Raw genomic sequence first — 18,450 nt, forward strand, 5'->3', positions numbered from 1 at the left:
AATTTTTCCCAACGATTTTAACATTCAAACCAACACAACTGTTTTTCATTCACGAAACTGGGTGTGTCCCTGATATAGTGCAGAATTTTTCCTAAGATTTGTAATTTTATTTTTTGAGTTACCCAGGACGTAACTATTAATCGCCATAATTACCATTTCTTTTCCAAATCCTCCACCTTGTCTTATCCTTCTCCTCCATTACTACCTAATCCTTCACCTCCACCTCCTCGTCCTCCTACTACCCCTTCACTTCCTCCTGCTTCTTCTCATACATTTCATGGACTAAATGACTGTCCATTATGAATTCATAGTTTATCTTTCCATTCTTCCTCGGTTTCCCATTTTTCTCGGATGATCTTCGTGTACGGCTAAGCTAAATTACATTGGAATGATTAGTTAAAGTGTAATATTTCCCCCGTTCTAGCCACATGCTGTGTTAGATTACTGATGTACTGTTATATTCGATTCTTTATTGAATATGAATTTAATTTTCCTTCAATTTGTTTGCCTTTTTAAAATCTAATTTTATGCAATACTGCGGAATCTTTTACGAACTTTATATTCTATTTTACCATTTTCTAGTGAATATATACATTTCGCTCACATAGAGACGCACAGATACAGGCATTCTGTTGTATAATTTCATGAATTGATTTTAATAGATTCTATAAGTGCTGCCGCAAATTATTCCGTAATCTTGTCTGTTTTCTTTTTCTGATTTCTTTCTTCTATTTATTTCTTACAATATACAGGGTGTTTCCGAGGAGGTGTTACAAACTTTTAGGGACGATGGCGAAGGGCACATGTATCAATTTGAGATAAGGAACCATGGTCCGGAAATGACTGAGTCGAAAGTTATAGGCAAAAATAGTTGTGTGGAAATGGAATTGTAATTTGGCACCACGTGCCCTCCTTCCCTTAACCTTTGGAACATCGTGAAAAGATGGTATGGGCCGGATGTCTCCTACGTTGGTACTTGTTTGATACAATCTGTGAGCTTGTCTACTGTTCCCATTGGCTCATTCGCATTCGAAAATCAGGTCTGATTATTCCGCTCTCGTGTACTCCTCCATTTCACTAGGACTGATCGACTTCACACTGCAACTTGTACAGTCGATCAGTCCTAGTGAAATGGAGGAGTACACGAGAGCGGAATAAGCAGACCTGATTTTCGAATACGAATGAGCCAATGGAAATAGTAGACAAGCTCACAGATTGTATCGGTGCAAGTACCCACGTAGGAGACATCTGGGCCATACTATTTTTTCCACGACTGTTCCGAAAGTTAAGGGAAGGAGGGCACGTGGTGCCAAATTACAATTCCATTTCCACACAACTAATTTTGCTTATAACTTTCGACTCAGTTATTTCCGGACCATGGTTCCTTACCTCAAATTGATGCATATGCCCTTCACCAGGATTCCTGAAAGTTTATAACACCACTTCGGAAACATCCTGTATAAGCTTATTCCAGAACTTTATTTTCTATTATTATTATTATTATTATTATTATTATTATTATTATTATCGTAATCAATCCTTACAACATATTAAATTTGTTTATGTATGTTCATTAATTTTGTTGAGAAAATATGATTTCTCAGAATCTTTTCTTCTTTCGTGCTTTTTATTTAAGTGATGAAATGAGATATTCTTAAATTTGTTTAAGAATCATTATGAAACTAAGGAAAAGATAGTGAACCAGCAAATGTGTGGGTGAAATACTGCAGATTTAAAACATCACAAAATGTAATACGGTAACAATGGTAACAGTAGATTGTTTGTGCAGAGAGAAGCATGGCGTGGTGCGCAGAGACCTCCTGGACAGCCTTATGGAACTTAGGAAGAGAGGTCTGGAGGGAATAGGAAGCGAACAGGACACGAGTGAGTTCCCAACGATAATGATTACTTGACCCTAGATAACTGTACTGTAGTATTCATATGTGTATAAATGTCAAAAAAGCTCGTTTACAACGTTTCAGAGATCCAACAGGAGGTAAAAACAAACATCTTTCTTATGTGACAAAAACCTCTCAGACTTATCATTTCGGCAGCGGTGCGAGTTAATAAGTGGTGTGAAGAAATTGTGTTCAGACTCTGTTACCTGAATGCAGTGATGTGAAAACATGTTGTTCAGAGATGCCTTCCGTTTAACCGAATGCACAATTGATTTCCATCCACTACGGATTGTCAGATAGGCTACGCTCAAAACATGTCTGGAGTTTGTCGAATAATCGCTGCAGCTTCAACAACGCGAACAACCAGCTTTTGTGTCGTATTTATTTGGGTCTCGTAAACCAGATATTACGTAATTATCCCCCACACAAAGAAATACATAGGGGTTAGGCTGGGCGATCGAGGTGGCCAGGATACTGCTAGCAGAATGCAAATTTATCTTTCTTAACAATCCACTCGAGCGAGCGAGGTGGCTCATGCGTTCAGCATGGGACTCGCATTCGGGAGGTCCGTGGTTCGATTCCCTGGTTCCCAGTCTTCCGCAATATCTCTGCCAGGATTCATTCCTTAAGAGCACGTTCAAGGGAACTTAAACACCTTGGAAGGGCCGTTGGAATGGATCCTGTGCTGCTTGGTCACCTGGGCGGTATGAACTTAGAGCGGGGGAATTGGGGGCCCCATTTGGTGAGCAGATGAGAGGGGTCACATGCGGCCGGTGGGCTGGTACACCTCATCCTCATTCATCCTATAAATTCGGGGTGCACAATAGGCCTCAGTATGGCCGACGTGCAAAAAGTCCTCCATAACCAGTCCCTAGGCACCGTTACCTAACCTAACAATTCACTCACTGCGTTTGTAACACGATTCGTCTTAAAAAGTGTTGCAGGCAAAACCGTCAAAACAGAACTAATTGGTAAGTGGTCTGACAGAAGACAAGCGACCTACCCTATCAGGACACCAACTGGCAAAATAGTGCACATGCTAGATTTTTGTCAGCAGTAATTTCACTAGAGGTTTTGATTTATCTAGAGAAAATGAAAACTCGAGTGGGATTTAATTCACTATTACACGATTAGAAGAAAGTATATAAAGATTAGAATAAATAAAGTACTATAATACAATAAAATAGTAATCGACTTACTAAAATTCTGTTTCACTAATGTTAGCTTCATCAAAACTTTTGAACGGAGCCGCCATTTTTAATTGACTATCTATGTGGGAAACAAATAAAGATCGCAAAGTATATTTTATATTACCGTAAAGAATTTGCATTTTGAAAGTTGACAAATAACGAAACAAATGCTAGGGAAGTGATAAAAACAAACACATGCTAGAGAAATGATAAAAACAAGCAAATGCTAGGGAAGCCATGATTGGTTGGAAGATGTCCTTTCGTACCGTTTTATTGGTCAAAAGTACTATGACGTAGTAAAAATGTAATAGTCACATAAAAAAAGATGTTTGTTTTTATCTCCTCTATCATCCCTGAAACGTTGTAAACGAACTGTTTTGAAACAACATATACAGAGTGTTCAAAAGGTATGGAATATTACTCCTAACTTCTTAAATTTTAATTTTACAAAAAGAAAAGTTATTCAGGTTTACAGGGTGTGATAGTAAACTTGATTTTTTTCAAATAGAAACCTATATTAAAATTTACATATTCCTAATCACCATTAAATTTTACGTATGAATGTATATAAATTGTACCCATTTACCCGTTTCATGTTTTTTAACTTTTGTTAAACTTGTTTCGTGAACTTCAAACTTGAGACAAATAAGTATGTAAAATCATGTTGAGTAGGCCATAAAACTAAACAAAAGTCTATTACTAAACAAACTTTACAACAGTGCTGAAAGTGAGAACCATTCACAGCCAAATAATGCCTAGTCTATCACGAAAACAATCCATTCTCTTTCTCACAGTTACATAACTGATGTGTTCCACGTAAAGAACTGGGGGTCCCGGGTTCGATTCCCGGTGCCGCAGCAAATTTTTCTTCATTAATAATCAATGATAACCAATGGTGATCTGTTCCATCTTTTATCTACAACTGTCTGTTTTAATGTGATTTATATGTAACTTCTATGTAATATGTCTGCTTTTTATGTCATATGCATCTAATTGCTATATAATGTCCCGATTTTTTTAAGAAAATATGTATTTATTTGTATGTAATAAGTCTGCTTTTATATTAAATATATAAATATCGAAAGCGAGAAGGGCGAGCCCGCCAAGCGTCGAATTTTGTGTTTTTTACAACACCGAATACTTAAGACACATATCTACAACTTAAGCCTGTCAGACGTTGGCGGGCTCTCCCTTAATACAACGAAATTATCATTGTTTGTAAGGTTGGAGAAACTGCGTAGTCTGTGACAGGTTCATAATATTACTCCGTACGCCACTCCGTCTGAAGACGCGCGCCATTTATTGTAACCACACAGAGAAGTACAACCGTAGTGAGGAATTACGTGTAATTTATGCACATTGTAATACCTTAGTATGAGTAATAGTAACAGTGATAATCAACCAGGCATATCTGGTTATTGTAGGAAACGTCAGAGGCATGTCGAAAAATGGATAAACGTACAAGCAAAGATTAAAAGGAACAAAGGTGAATCGTACATTAGTACGAAAACATCTCGACATGTGAAAGCTCGCGGTATAGGCCCGCCATGTACTTGTGGGTGCTCCAAAGCATTAGGTATGGAGAAAATACAGCCTGTATTTCGTAATTTCTGAGAGTTGGGTGATTATGACCTCCAGAATGCCTATATTTCTAACTCGTAACCAGTGTTGATGTGAACAGGCCGACCTCTCTCAGCTGGTTTTGCCAAAGAGGTATGTCACGCCAATAAAGCTCACTTCTGATAAAGTAAAGGATCTGAAAGCTCTCCTTATCTATATGTCACAGAACGTTTCTGGATGACGTGATCAGCAAACAAAACGTGCAACTAGCAATGACCGACTCAGAGGAACATCTTCACGATGATGATGTAATAGATTATTGGCACCTCTGTTACCAGAACAAGTGAAACCACTTTTGATAACAAGGGTAATAACATGACAGGCATCTACTTATTTCTGTTTATTAATAATTTCAGACACTTTGTAAATGTCACATCACAGTGCGATTAAGTGTTTTTGTTATTATTATTATTATTATTATTATTATTATTATTATTATTATTATTATTATTATTATTATTAATGTCTGTCACTATTGAGTTCATTCTATGCCCTTTGCTTTCTCTAATATACTGTATTCAAATTATTCCCATAATATTGATGAATTCATAATGTCATCTATGATCACTATTAAGTTGAATATTAAATTGGACATTTAATTGCAATTTTCAATAAAGGTATTCGTTTTTCAGTGTACAAAGTAATTATCATTATTTACAGACGTGTCCTTGACGGCTTCGCCCTTATCTCGTTTACAGGTAAAATACTTTGAACATCAATTATCTCTTCACCCTTCGCCCTTCTCTTACGAAACGTCTCAACTCACAGACTACCAAAACAGATATGAACTTCTAGACACATAACAGTCAGGTTTCCAGACTCGACACAGTATAGCGACTGAACTATTGGAAGTAAAGGAATACACCCGAAAAGCTATTAACATACTTAAAATTACAATACTGACTCTATTAGACCTCAGCAAAGCGTGTGGCATTGTAAATATCGACTTAAAGACGAGAAAATTGCAATCACTCCAGTTATCAGAAAGCGCAGTCTCTTGGTTCTACTCTTATCTCAGTGAACGTCAATAGTGTGTTTCCATCAGAAGTAGAACTTTCTCATGGAGTATCGTTAACTCTGGAGTTCCACAGGCATATATTATTCACTATGTGCGTAAATGATATCTCCTTAACTCTACAACACTGTAAACATCACCTTTATGCAGACGATTTACAAATCTATATCCATACAACCCCTGACTCACTCAATGACGTAATACGCAATCTTAATGAGGATCTTGATTCTATTTTTGCATGAACCAGAAAGTGCAGTTTGACTCTCAATTCAAGAAAATAACAAATAATCCTAGTGGAACATCAACGTCTATTATGCGACATTACTCCTGCTCTTCCAGTCAAATTAAATGACACAATAATCCCTTTCGCTTCCTGTGTTAAAGACCATGGAGATTAATTCGATAAGCATTTAAATTAGAATAACCAAGTAACTCACAGTATCAAAAAAGTGCTTTTCAGTTTCTTAATCAGCATTCGAAAATTTCTCCCGCAATCACTAAAAAAAAAAAAAATAAAAAAATAAATAAAATAAAAATAAACAAATAACATAAATAAAATAAAAACAAAATAAATAAATAAATAAATCATTGATTAAAGTTCTCGTTAACACTTCGTTAAAAACATAAAATTTACACTGTCACACCCCTACCATCGACAACTGCACATCGCAGAGCCAAAATCAGCAGTGGTTCAAGAGACACTGAAGACGACGACAAATAGCGTCGAAGGTAAATACCTTTTTAAACAATTTAAAATAAATAAATAAATAAATAAATAAATAAATATATATATATACTAGTGGAAACGCTTTGCCCCAATTTGATTATTGTGATTTTCTACTGACTGACCTCAATGTTAACCAGTCGCAAAGACTGAAACGTGTTCATTATTCCTGTGTTCGCTTCGTCTGTGATGTTCGTCGCGCTGACCACATAATCCTATCCTTCCAAACTCTAAACTGGCTACGGCTTAATGAAGTTAGAAATATTCGTTCCCTTGTTCTCCTTTTCCAAGTCCTTCACTCCTCTACACCTACCTACCTTGACTCCCGCTTCAGTTAGTTTTTTCGTCATACAAAAGTATGTAATATAAATGTTGGTTAAGAATTATGTATCTACTTGTAAGTAGGCTAAGCTTTATACATAATATTATATGATTTAATTACAAACCTAATATATCTAATGGTAATGTAGGGTACAATAAATTCAGATAGAGCCAATCATAAAATAATAATAATAATAATAATAATAATAATAATAATAATAATAATAATAATTATTATTATTATTATTATTATTATTATTAACTTTATTACTACTATTATAGTGCCGTTGATTACCATGATTATAATTTGACAGACATTGTTATTTTCAGATAAATCACTGTATTACATGAATAATTAATTATTCATGTAGCTACTATGATTATGATTATTATTATTATCATCACTATTATTATTAGTATTATTATTATTATTATTATTATTATTATTATTATTATTATTGGAATGTATGGGAATCCTAAAGTGTTTATTATAATTACATGCAAATGAAAATCATTTTTTCCTCAAACTGTGCATATAGAGTGCGTAAGAAGAATTCTCAGACAAAGACAAGCGAAATAAATATGAAGTACACGATAAAGATAACATATGGATAACTGAAAACTACACCTCATGTTAAATGAACACAGGAGATATTACAAGTGAACCTATCTTTGTCTAATTAATATGTTTTTTCTTTCACTTCAAAATTAGTAAAGGAAATAAATATCATGTACCTAACGTTCCTTGTCCATAATGGAATCTGTAGGATAATATGCCTGACATATAATAGTATAATTGCTTAACACCTCTCATCGAGGTTCTGGCTGATATGTACATTTATTATCAGGTAGTACATCTCACTTGACGATATGTGTCAGAGGAAGAACTCATTGTTTGTATGCAATGCATCTGAAGTCTGATTTGTGTAACATGTAGCTAACCGGCGATGTATGCAATGGAGGGGGAAAAGAAACTGGCCATCCTACTCCATTCTCTCCAGACCTAGTCGCGTCATAAGTGGTACCATGTTGGTATCATTTGTGAGGTTCAGACCTGTCTTCGGACAGTTGACTAAACAAAAAATGGTTTAATCTCACTCCTACACGCACTCTTCCAGAATTCGACGGCGATCTATTCGTAGCCCAGGCTTTTCACATCTTCATCGGAGGCTTCGAAACGTCCAGCTCCACCACAACCTTTGCTCTACACCAGCTGGCTTTCCACCCGGAGATTCAGAAGCGTCTCAGGGAGGAGATAAAAGCGAATCTGGCCAAGCACAACCAGGAAGTGACGTATGATGGCACCAAGGAGATGGCTTACCTCGACATGGTGGTCTCAGGTGAACTTCAATATTTTCATTTAACCTCAGTTGAAGTAGTTGTAATATTGTGAAGTTAGGAAAGAACTTACAGGGTTGTTTCCGATCTCTGATAACGAATTTGAATGACGTCATCATGTGCGTCAGGCATCACACCGACATTTGAATTGCGCCGAGAGGTGACAGACCAGTAGTGAGTGATTTCATAATCAGAGTGCACGGTGCATCACAGTAGCAATGCCCAAGAAAATCGAGCCTTTTTGGGAGGATACATAACAACCCTTTCCGAAGTACAGTTACGTTAAAATCATAGGAGCCTGCAAAAAACGTGGTTTTCTCATTTCCAAGAAAGACGTCTTGTGTGTACCTAATAAGACTGGCAAAGCTCGGATGGGATTAATTCCAGAGTGGAAAAAGCAAGCAAATCCACCCCCGTCACAAGTCGCCGCACCCCAAGAGATGACACATGTCTTGGAAATAACGAAACGTCGTTTATTGCACGCTTCTTTTATTTTCACTTAACTGTACTTGGCATCGGAAAGAGTTATGTACCCCTCCTAAAAAGGCTCAATTTTCTTGGGAATTTCTGCTGTGAGTCGCCGTGCATTGTGACTATGAGATCACTCACTACTGGTCTGTCACCTCGCGCCACAGTTCAGCTGTCGTGTGACTTCTGACGCACATGATGTCATTCAAATTCGTTATCAGAGATCGGAAACAACTCTGTAATACGGACGACGCGACTTAACAAAGGTGCATTAGGGTGCTGATATTTATTTTCGGGAAATTCATTATTAATTTATTTAATGATTCTTACCAATTTCAAAAATGATTTTTCGATGCAATCTAAGGGAAAAAACTTACAGATGAAGTGCATATTATAAGAGTATTACCGGTAAGGAAGGAGGACAAGAATAATAATGTAAAAAAAATTGATTTTTGCAATAACACACGAACAAAAGTATTGCATAATGACAAAAAATGTGTACCGCGTCACCCCATATCCATGTACTATTCAGTCTTGATACAGCGCGCCCCTTGCGATAAACATCGCATTTGTGTCATTGAGATGCAACTTGTGTATACAATCCCATTTGAATAAGACGTCCAAAACTGAATTGGCTCACAAGTTACAGCTCATGCATTATGTCCAGACATTCCCCCACTCTTCCTACAGAGCTGCGCACGAGATCAGATGAGTCTACTTACGAATTATAGGGGAATGGGTTAGCCTTTGCCTTGAACTCGGTAGACACACGCCCGACCTTCCCTTCTACTCCTACCCCTTCCACGGAAACGTTGTTCCCTTACTGCGCATCGCGAGTGTCTTGACAAAATGCATGAGCTGTAAGTAATATACAGCTTCGATAAAAAGAATGGCATGATCATCAGCATATACTGTATGAAGATATTACTTCTAGAGGGAAGAGATTATTGCAGAAGATTTTCGCACGAAATATTTCAAAATCTGAAATTGCATGTTGAACAATGCGGACATCCTTCTTAGTTACAGTTTCAATTTGGAGCATCACTTTTCGGTTATCGAAATATTTCTGAACCAGTTTCTATAGGTTTCTCGGATGAAAGATGTTCGAGCACTAAGCGTTATCAAATGCGCTGGTTATACTCAGTGACATTAAAAGAGCTACCTTATGCATGAAAAAATGCATTGAATCCACCCTACCACGTAAACAGCATCTTCTATTGACTTTTGAGAAGTAAAAGTAAACTTATGCTGGTTTAAGTGGCCATCTCTATACATGTGAAACATAACGCTGCCAATTATTACCTTCTCCAGAATCTTTTCCAAAACCGGCAGTAAGATAATCGGCCTAGGGGATTTAACAGTAGGTTTCGGATTAAATGCTTTATTAGTAATTATTTTAACGGTTGCCATTTTCCAGGAATTAAGAAAGAAGTAGAATGATGACATTTGTTAAACAAGTTAGTGAAAAGAGTCGGAAAACATAAATGTATTTCTTGATTCAAGTCCACAAATTAATGGGAGGACAAGGATTATGAGAAAACAATGAATGCAAGAGAAATGGAGGCATGGAATGCCTTAGAATTTGTTACTTAAAACTTCCTAGGCAACAGCAAGGATCCACATTACAAGAACGTTGTAGAAAATATGCCGCAAAAATTCAACAAGTTGGGCTGCAACCTGAGTGCAAAAGTTCACGTCCATATTGATTACTTTCTGAAAAATCTAGTACTTTGAGTCAAGATCAGAATGAAATACTTCACCAGGATATTAAGGGGTTAGGTACAGCTTAGGCTACAACAGTAAAATTTTGGAAATATTCAACATTTTTTTCCTCTATTAATGTATCTTGTACAATAATGAAAATTAGTAGCCTATGTGTGAAACACTGTCCTTCTGCTATATGAAAAAAATATTTTTACGAGTAAATAAAAATTATTTCCTCCCCCCCCCCCTTTGAAAATTCATTTCACTGTGCAGTGATGAAGCGTTTCCACATAACTAAAAAAATATCCAACATTCTGTGTGTCCACACCTGTGGAGTAACGACTAGTGCGTCTGGCAGCGAGACCAGATTACCCGGGTTCGATTCCCTGTCAGCGCAAGTTACCTGGTTGAGTTTTTTGCTGGGGTTTTCCCTCAACCCAATATGAGCAAATGCTGGGTAACTATCGGTGCCGGACCCCGGACTCATTTCACCGGCATTATCACCTTCATTTCATTCAATCGCTATGTAACCTGAGATGTTGATACAGCGTCGTAAAATACGAAATACGAAAATCCTGAAATCCCATAAGGGCAACGGCCTCCTACAGGAGAGTGTAGGGTGAGCTGTAGGTCTACTACACTTGGGGAGCCAGTCCAAGAGAGCTTACACTATACACTTACAAACTAAACACATAAACAAATTATACCAACTAAACACGAAAAACAATACAGACTAAACACATAAATTATGCTAACTAAACATCCACAAAAAATATGAAAACTAAACACACAAATTATAATCTGAACACAACTGTCCACAATAAACACACGATAAAAAAAATTACACAAACTGAACACATACATAGTCTTAACTCACACACAAACTAAATACACAAAAACCTATACATATTGGACACATAAATTGTACAGCCTAAACACACAAACTATCTAAACTAAACGCACAAAAACGATACAATTGAACACAAAAATTATACTAACTAAATACATGAACTATACCACTATACACCGAGTCAAACTATTCAAACTAAAACACACAAAACCATACAATTGCACACAAAAATTATACTAACTAAATACATGAACTATACCAACTATACACGGAATCAAACTAACCAAACTGACACACACAAAAATAACTATATAAACAATACACAACTATACACAGTTTACAGTAACCTACTATAAAAAACATTCTGTAATGAAATGTTTTGGGTGTATTTATGCATGTCATATCCACAATATGACGCAAGATCACTTCTCTATCTTTGATAGATTGTCTGATAAAAATAAATTAATTTAAAAATGATCAAATATAAGTATTTTCTTCTAATACAAAATAAAAAAATATATTGTTTATTAAGGAATGTAGTTGAAAGAGCATGATATTGTAAACATGAGTTTCAGCAATAAAATAAAAGAGAGATAACATGAAAAAGTTAACAAGTTTTTGAGTTACAAGGAAAACTGCACAATGAACTACTACCATTATGAATTTTGAAAAAAAAAATCTTTTTTAATCGTAATATATATATATATTTTTTTTTTTTCATATAGCAGAAGGACAGTGTTTTACACATACCAATTTTCATTATTGTACTAGATACGGTAATGGAGGAAAAAAATTTTGAATATTTCCAAAAATTTCACTGCTGTAAGCGGTACCTAACCCCTTAAGAGATGGAGAAGAGGTACCAGAGGGAACGCACATATGATAGTGACTACTGTTTTCGTATTGAAGAGTGATTGTAAAGTAGTGGGATTTGCTATGAAGTCGAAAAAGAAGTTTGAAAATTAATAAATAAGGTTTTTTTTTCTCAACCATACGGAACAACCTGTAATATAATTGTTTTATAAATTCTAACTTTAAGTTTTTCGAGAGCAGAGTGGATGACAAAAGCTCCTCAATCGAATAATAACAGGCATTTCCGAGCATTTCCGATATTATTCCGCGTTTAATTGCGTCTCAGGTGTCATTTATATTTGTTACTGTTGCTCCAAGGTACTTCAATTTTTCCACCTTTTCAAAGGATAACTTTCCAATTTTTATATTTGCAATTCGTACTATGTTCTGGTCACGAGAGACAATCTTATAGTTTGTTTTTTCGGGGACTACTTCCAAACCTATTTCCTTACTTGCTTCAAGTAAAATTTCAATGTTTTTTCTAATCGTTTATGGATTTTCTCCTAACATATTCACGTCATCCGCATAAACTAGCAGCTGATGTAACTCGTTACAATTCCAAACCCTCCATCTTTTCTACACTTTGCTAATGGCATATTCTAGAGCAAAACTAAAAACAAAGGTGATATGCATCTCCTTACTTTAGCCCCCAGTGAACTGGAACAGCGTCAGACAAAAATGGCCTTTATGGTCTCTGCTATAAAAAATGTAATATAATAATAGATGTATTACAAACACTAATAATACACAGTTAAGTATAATAAATTGTTCCTCCATCTCGTTTTTTATATTTAATGTAATCTTTCCTACGCTCATCTGTACTGTAAAATATTTTTGTAACATATGTTTCCAGTAGCCTACCTCCAGTACATTGTATGTTCTCTCTGTTGACTTTGATAATGGTTTATTTTTTATTGTTTGAATCAAACTTTCAAACATTAGATTAGAGCGGGTATGTATGTAAGAATGTATTTCAAGTACGGGTACTATCCGGAATGTAAATGTAATTTACAATAATATATTTCATCACGTCACTTATTCATGGTTTTCAAAAAGGCATATGACTCGGTTAAGAGAGAAGTTTTATATGATATTCTTATTGAAATTGGTATTCCCAAGAAACTAGTTCGATTAAATAAAATTTTTCTCAGTGAAACGTACAGCAGAGTCCGTATAGGTCACTTTCTGTCGGATGCTTTTCCAATTCTTGTGGGCTAAAGCAAAGAGATGCACTATCACATTTACTTTTTAACTTCGCTCTAGAATATGCCATTAGGAAAATCCAGGATAACAGAGAGGGTTTGGAACTGAATGGGTTACATCAGCTGCTTGTATATGCGGATGACGTAAATATGTTAGGAGAAAATCCACAAACGATTAGAAAAAACATGTCTTGAAGCAAGTAAAGAGATAGGTTTGGAAATAAATCCGGAAAAGACAAAGTATATGATTATGTCTCGTAACCAGAATATTATACGAAATGGAAATATACAAATTGGAAATTTATCCTTTGAAAAAGTGTAAAAATTCAAATATCTTGGAGCAACAGTAACAAATATAAATGACACTAGGGAGGAAATTAAACGCAGAATAATATGGGAAATGCTGTTATTATTCGATTGAGAAGCTTTTATCATCCAGTTTCCTCTCAAAAAACCTGAAAGTTAGAATTGATAAGACGGTTTATATTATCGGTTGTTCTGTATGGTTGTGAAACTTGGACTATCACTGTGAGAGAAGAACAGAGGTTAAGGGTATTTGAGAATATGATTCTTAGGAAAATATTTGGAGCTAAGAGGGATGAAGTTACAGGAGAATGAAGAAAATTACACAACGTAGAACTGCACACATTGTATTCTTCACTTGACATAATTAGGAACATTAAATGGAGACGTTTGAGATAGGCAGGGCATGTAGCACGTATGGGCCAATCCAGAAATGCATATGATACGATATTATATATATATTTGTCATTAAGCACTTACTTCCGGTGAGACGACACTTCACATATTTTGTAGACAGTGCCATCCCACCTTATTACATAGCAAATTTATGCAAGTCATAATTTACTTCCTTCTCTCTTCCACTAATGTTCTCTTTAAATGTATCTTGTCACTTCTTGCTCACCGGGTTATCCATCTATATTTCCCCACTTCTCCACTACTGACCCCCACACTGATATCCTCCCCTTACTTCACTTCACTTCCTATTGATATCCTTGTCCCCTCTACTATTTTCCTGTCTTTTCCTCCACTACTTTCCCACTACATCAACTTCTTAAATCATAATGTTTCCTTTTTACTATTCACCTTTATTCCGTCATCACTGCTCCCTGGATCCGTTCTATTTTTTTCACTTGCCTTGTTTTTCCCCGACTCCGCAACTCACGTACTCGCCTTGGAATCGCCTCGAAATGCTGACTGCAGGAATTTTGACGCGTTTCTAGAGTTCTGCTACGTGTTGGTATTTCCTCCTCAGATGACGTCATAGGCTTCTCTCGATCGCTTGAAGTTGCTTCTTCCCGCATTCCATGTCTGTCTGATAAACTCCGTGTCATGCTTGCCTTGCTATTTTAATGAATTTTGTCCAAGCTGATATCATTTCCAATGCTCGACACAAACCCCCTAATTTTCTCCTTCAGGACTCTTCTATTCCTCTCCATTTCTTCCGAATCTACTTCCGGTTCCTTAATGCTTTCGAGACACTCTTCTACACTAAAGATCAAATTGTTAATCTTTAATTTGTCTCCACACAGGTTTGCAAACTGACGTGTTTTCCTAGCTTCTTTCAGGAAAGGGACCAAAACCCGTCTCCTGCTCCTTACTTCATATCTCCAATCATTGTCCATTCTGATGGAAGTGTTCCCTAGCAACCTTCTGTTTCTCACGATCTTATTCTTCGTTATCATGCTCTTGAATTTCACTAGTATAGGACTAACTTGATTCGAATGCGATTTCGATTACTTCTCCCTATCCTAAATACATCCACAATTTGTCCGTCGCTCAAATCCATCCCAAAACACTCCCAACACACTCCTATTATTTTCTCGTATGTTTCACCACTATGTTCCTTTTCCTTTTCTTCTACTCCAAAAAATAACAAGTTCTTTCTCCTCTTTTCCTCCTCTAAATGCTCCCATTTGTTTTTCAAATCTTCCTTTTCGTGTTGGATTTCTTCCATCTTCTTCCTGATCTCCGCTATGATCTCCTTCAGTGCTACTAAATCTTGTTGCATTTCAATATCCTCCATTTCACTCCGGCTTCGTTTACTTACTACACAGGTCAATGCCTCTGCTACGCTTACTTCCACTGACTTGCACAAATGGACCTCCACACTCGACTGCTTGCTTAAGACTGAGAAATGCAAATAGAGTATTAGTTGGGAGGCCGGAGGTAAAAAGACCTTTGGGGAGTCCGAGACGTAGATGGGAGGATAATAATAAAGTGGATTAGAGGGAAGTGGGATATGATTGTAGAGACTGGATTAATCTTGTTCAGGATAGGAACTGATGGCGGGCTTATGTGAGGGCGGCAATAAAACTCTGGGTTTCTTAAAAGCCGTAAATAAGTAAGTAAGTAAATTTTATTATCTCTGAAATATTAGCATAATGGAAGAATTAACAGCTTGCAATTGTAGTTTTGCTAGGGCTATTAATCTTGTTACTACTTGAAACTAACACATGATTATAGAACGGTCCCATCTCATTTCACAGAGACGCTGCGGAAGTTCCCAGCACTTGCATTCCTCGACAGGGTTTGCATTCAAGACTACGAAATTCCCGACCCTTCCGGGGAAAGCAACGTCATACTGCCGGCGGGAACGCCAATCTACATTCCTCTTCTCGCAAAACACAACAACCCAGAGTACTACCCGGATCCGGAGAGATTCGATCCTGAGCGGTTCACGGAGGAGAACAAGCAGGCTCGCCACAAGTATTCGTACTTGCCCTTCGGAGAGGGGCCCAGATTATGCATAGGTGAGCGGGAAGCATGTCTCTTTGTGTCTAAGCGGCATTCATTTATAAATGGTCTCCCCAAAAGTCTATTTTAGTGGGTTATTTAACGACGCTTTATCAACTATGAGATCATTACTTAATGTCGACGAAATTGATGACAGCTACACGGTATGTGGCAAGGTGAGGGAGTGAGTTACCTGATATTTGCCTTACAGTTGTGGAGGGAATCTCGGAAAAAATCCAACCAGGTAATCAGTATCAGTGGGAATTGAATCCGCGGCCAAGCGCAGCTCCGCGTCAACAGGCAAACAAAATCTATTAACTGAACGTAGGATATTTCTGTCGTAAGGAGTGGCGACTATAGAATAGACGTATTTGTTGCGTAAAAGTGATCTTTCTGATCGCCATTTACTCAGAAAACTATCATGTGACACCTTTGTTAACTTATAAAATGAGATATATGTGAAAAAAACCGCTTTCCATAGTTGAAGAAAGCAAAAGAGGTGTTTCTTCCTGAACACTTGGGCTACCGCAGACCTAAATAAATTCACACTGACCTTCATTTAAAAAAATAAAATAATTACACTTAGAAGGCTAAAATGCATGTAGGCTACAGTAAGCTATATGTAAAGTTTTCATAATGATGATGATGATGATGATGATTATGATGATGATGATGATGATGATGATGTTAGAGTCCGGAAATAGAATTAAAACAATGGGATACGGACTACAAATTTAAAAGTATAAGTAATTCAACTGGAATGGTATAAAATTAATTGAATACAATATGTCCGTCCTATCTTAAGTAAAAGACAAAATAACTTAAATGTTATTTGTACATAATTTTATTAATTGGATTGACCTTTTCGACTGAACTGAGTCATCTTCAGATCATAACATGTCAAATGAAAACTTATATGACAGCTGTTAAACAGGAGTGCATAAAATCAAACCAAGTACGCTATTATGCAAGAGTGTTAAGCATAATATGTCAAGTGATAAAACATTTCGAATACGTTGAATTTTTCGGCAATGTAATACATGTGTAATGTATTATAACAAGTTAAAAAGTACATGAAATACATGAAAATTAGGTACACTGTGAACAAGGTGTAACAACAAGTATGTACTGATTGGTAAAACACACGAGGTAAACAAACACATGGAGTCTGTTTGACTAGATATCAATTGAATAATATATATTCAGTTAAAAGTTACGTAAAATATATGCATGTAGTTACCGTGACACTGACAAGAGAACCTTGCTCTGGTGACTGGTGTTCTATTAACAATTCATAAAATGTGTGCGTGTGTGTGGTTGCCTTCTGAGACACCGTATATAAACTTGTTCAACTGATTGCGAATGCATGTTCTTTAGAATCTCACGTTAGGCATGGTAACATTTATTAAATTTCGCAATGAAAAATATCTATATATAATTTGAACTGTTAAAGGAAATTACGAGAAACGGCTGAATGCATTTTAATGAAAGACCCGTCATTTTTAAGCTTGGCATCCAAGGATTTTCTGAAAAATAGTAACTTTCAGTGAAGCGTTAGTTTTCCTAAACTATTTTCCAAAATCCATCGTTCGTCAGTTTTGAGAACTAATTGCATTTCAGAATAAAACAAAACACACACTACAATAAACAATAGGCTATTACACGAAGGTCATGACCTGCAGCATTGCTGCCATAGAGTTCAAATTCAATTGGTTATTAAAAACTTCAAGACTTGCTAAAAATAATTTACACGTCTCATTGTGCGGTGTGTAATTTTCTGAGTACAGATATGTATTGAATAATAAAATCTATAAAACTTGAGGTGGTTTGATGACGTTATTACCATTAGAAATGAAATATGATTATAGTTAATGCGTAAGATATTTCTGTTGTTATTAAAAACCAAATAGGCCTATTTTTATAATTATTAATCAAGTGGGGTTAGGTCTTTTTCATATACTTCATGGCGGTGTGGTGTAGATACCGTAATTTCCCATAACTATGGTCCAGGAACCCAAGTATGGTCCAAAACGCATTATGTATTACTTAGTTCCCCAAGAGTTCGGTGTTTGCCATTTAAGGCGCCACTGTGATGGAATTGTGTTCCCCATAGATACTTCTATCTACCATTACACGTGGCAATGATATGGATGCATCGTTCTATTGAATGTGTGAAGACACGAAATCATTCAGTTTGTGATTGTCTGTTTTATTAAGCTCTCTTCTGTAGAACTCGTACGTTATAGATATATGATTCCTTGTACAATTAAACCTGGCTATATAGTGTTTACTTTCACGTAATAATTACACTGGCAGAGGTTAAGGACCCTGCGTGAAAAATGTTTAATCTCAAGACTAGAAGTCAGTCCTCAACTATGTACCACAATTTTTCGTGGACCATAGTTGTATTTCATTTTGAAACATTTGTTTCAATAAAATGTGATCAATGTGATTATTTACTTCTGCAAATACGGTATCTCAGTATATACTAAAACACCATTTAACATTATA

At 36.2% G+C, this 18,450-nt stretch overlaps 1 protein-coding gene across 3 annotated transcripts in view; it reads left to right on the forward strand.

Annotated features, from left to right (window-relative positions):
• Positions 1–18,450, forward strand: part of LOC138711913 (cytochrome P450 6j1-like) — an 81,458-nt gene that overhangs the window by 52,651 nt on the left and 10,357 nt on the right. For 2 of the 3 annotated variants that reach the window (XM_069843215.1, XM_069843213.1), the window contains exons 4-6: positions 1,790–1,884; positions 7,887–8,108; positions 15,693–15,956. In XM_069843215.1, the coding sequence (XP_069699316.1) occupies positions 1,790–1,884; positions 7,887–8,108; positions 15,693–15,956 (581 nt within the window). The remainder of the gene's footprint in view (positions 1–1,789; positions 1,885–7,886; positions 8,109–15,692; positions 15,957–18,450) is intronic. The other variant, XM_069843216.1, reaches the window with a different exon arrangement.

Source organism: Periplaneta americana, chromosome 13, assembly GCF_040183065.1.
Source record: "Periplaneta americana isolate PAMFEO1 chromosome 13, P.americana_PAMFEO1_priV1, whole genome shotgun sequence".
Taxonomy (NCBI): Eukaryota; Metazoa; Arthropoda; class Insecta; order Blattodea; family Blattidae; genus Periplaneta; species Periplaneta americana.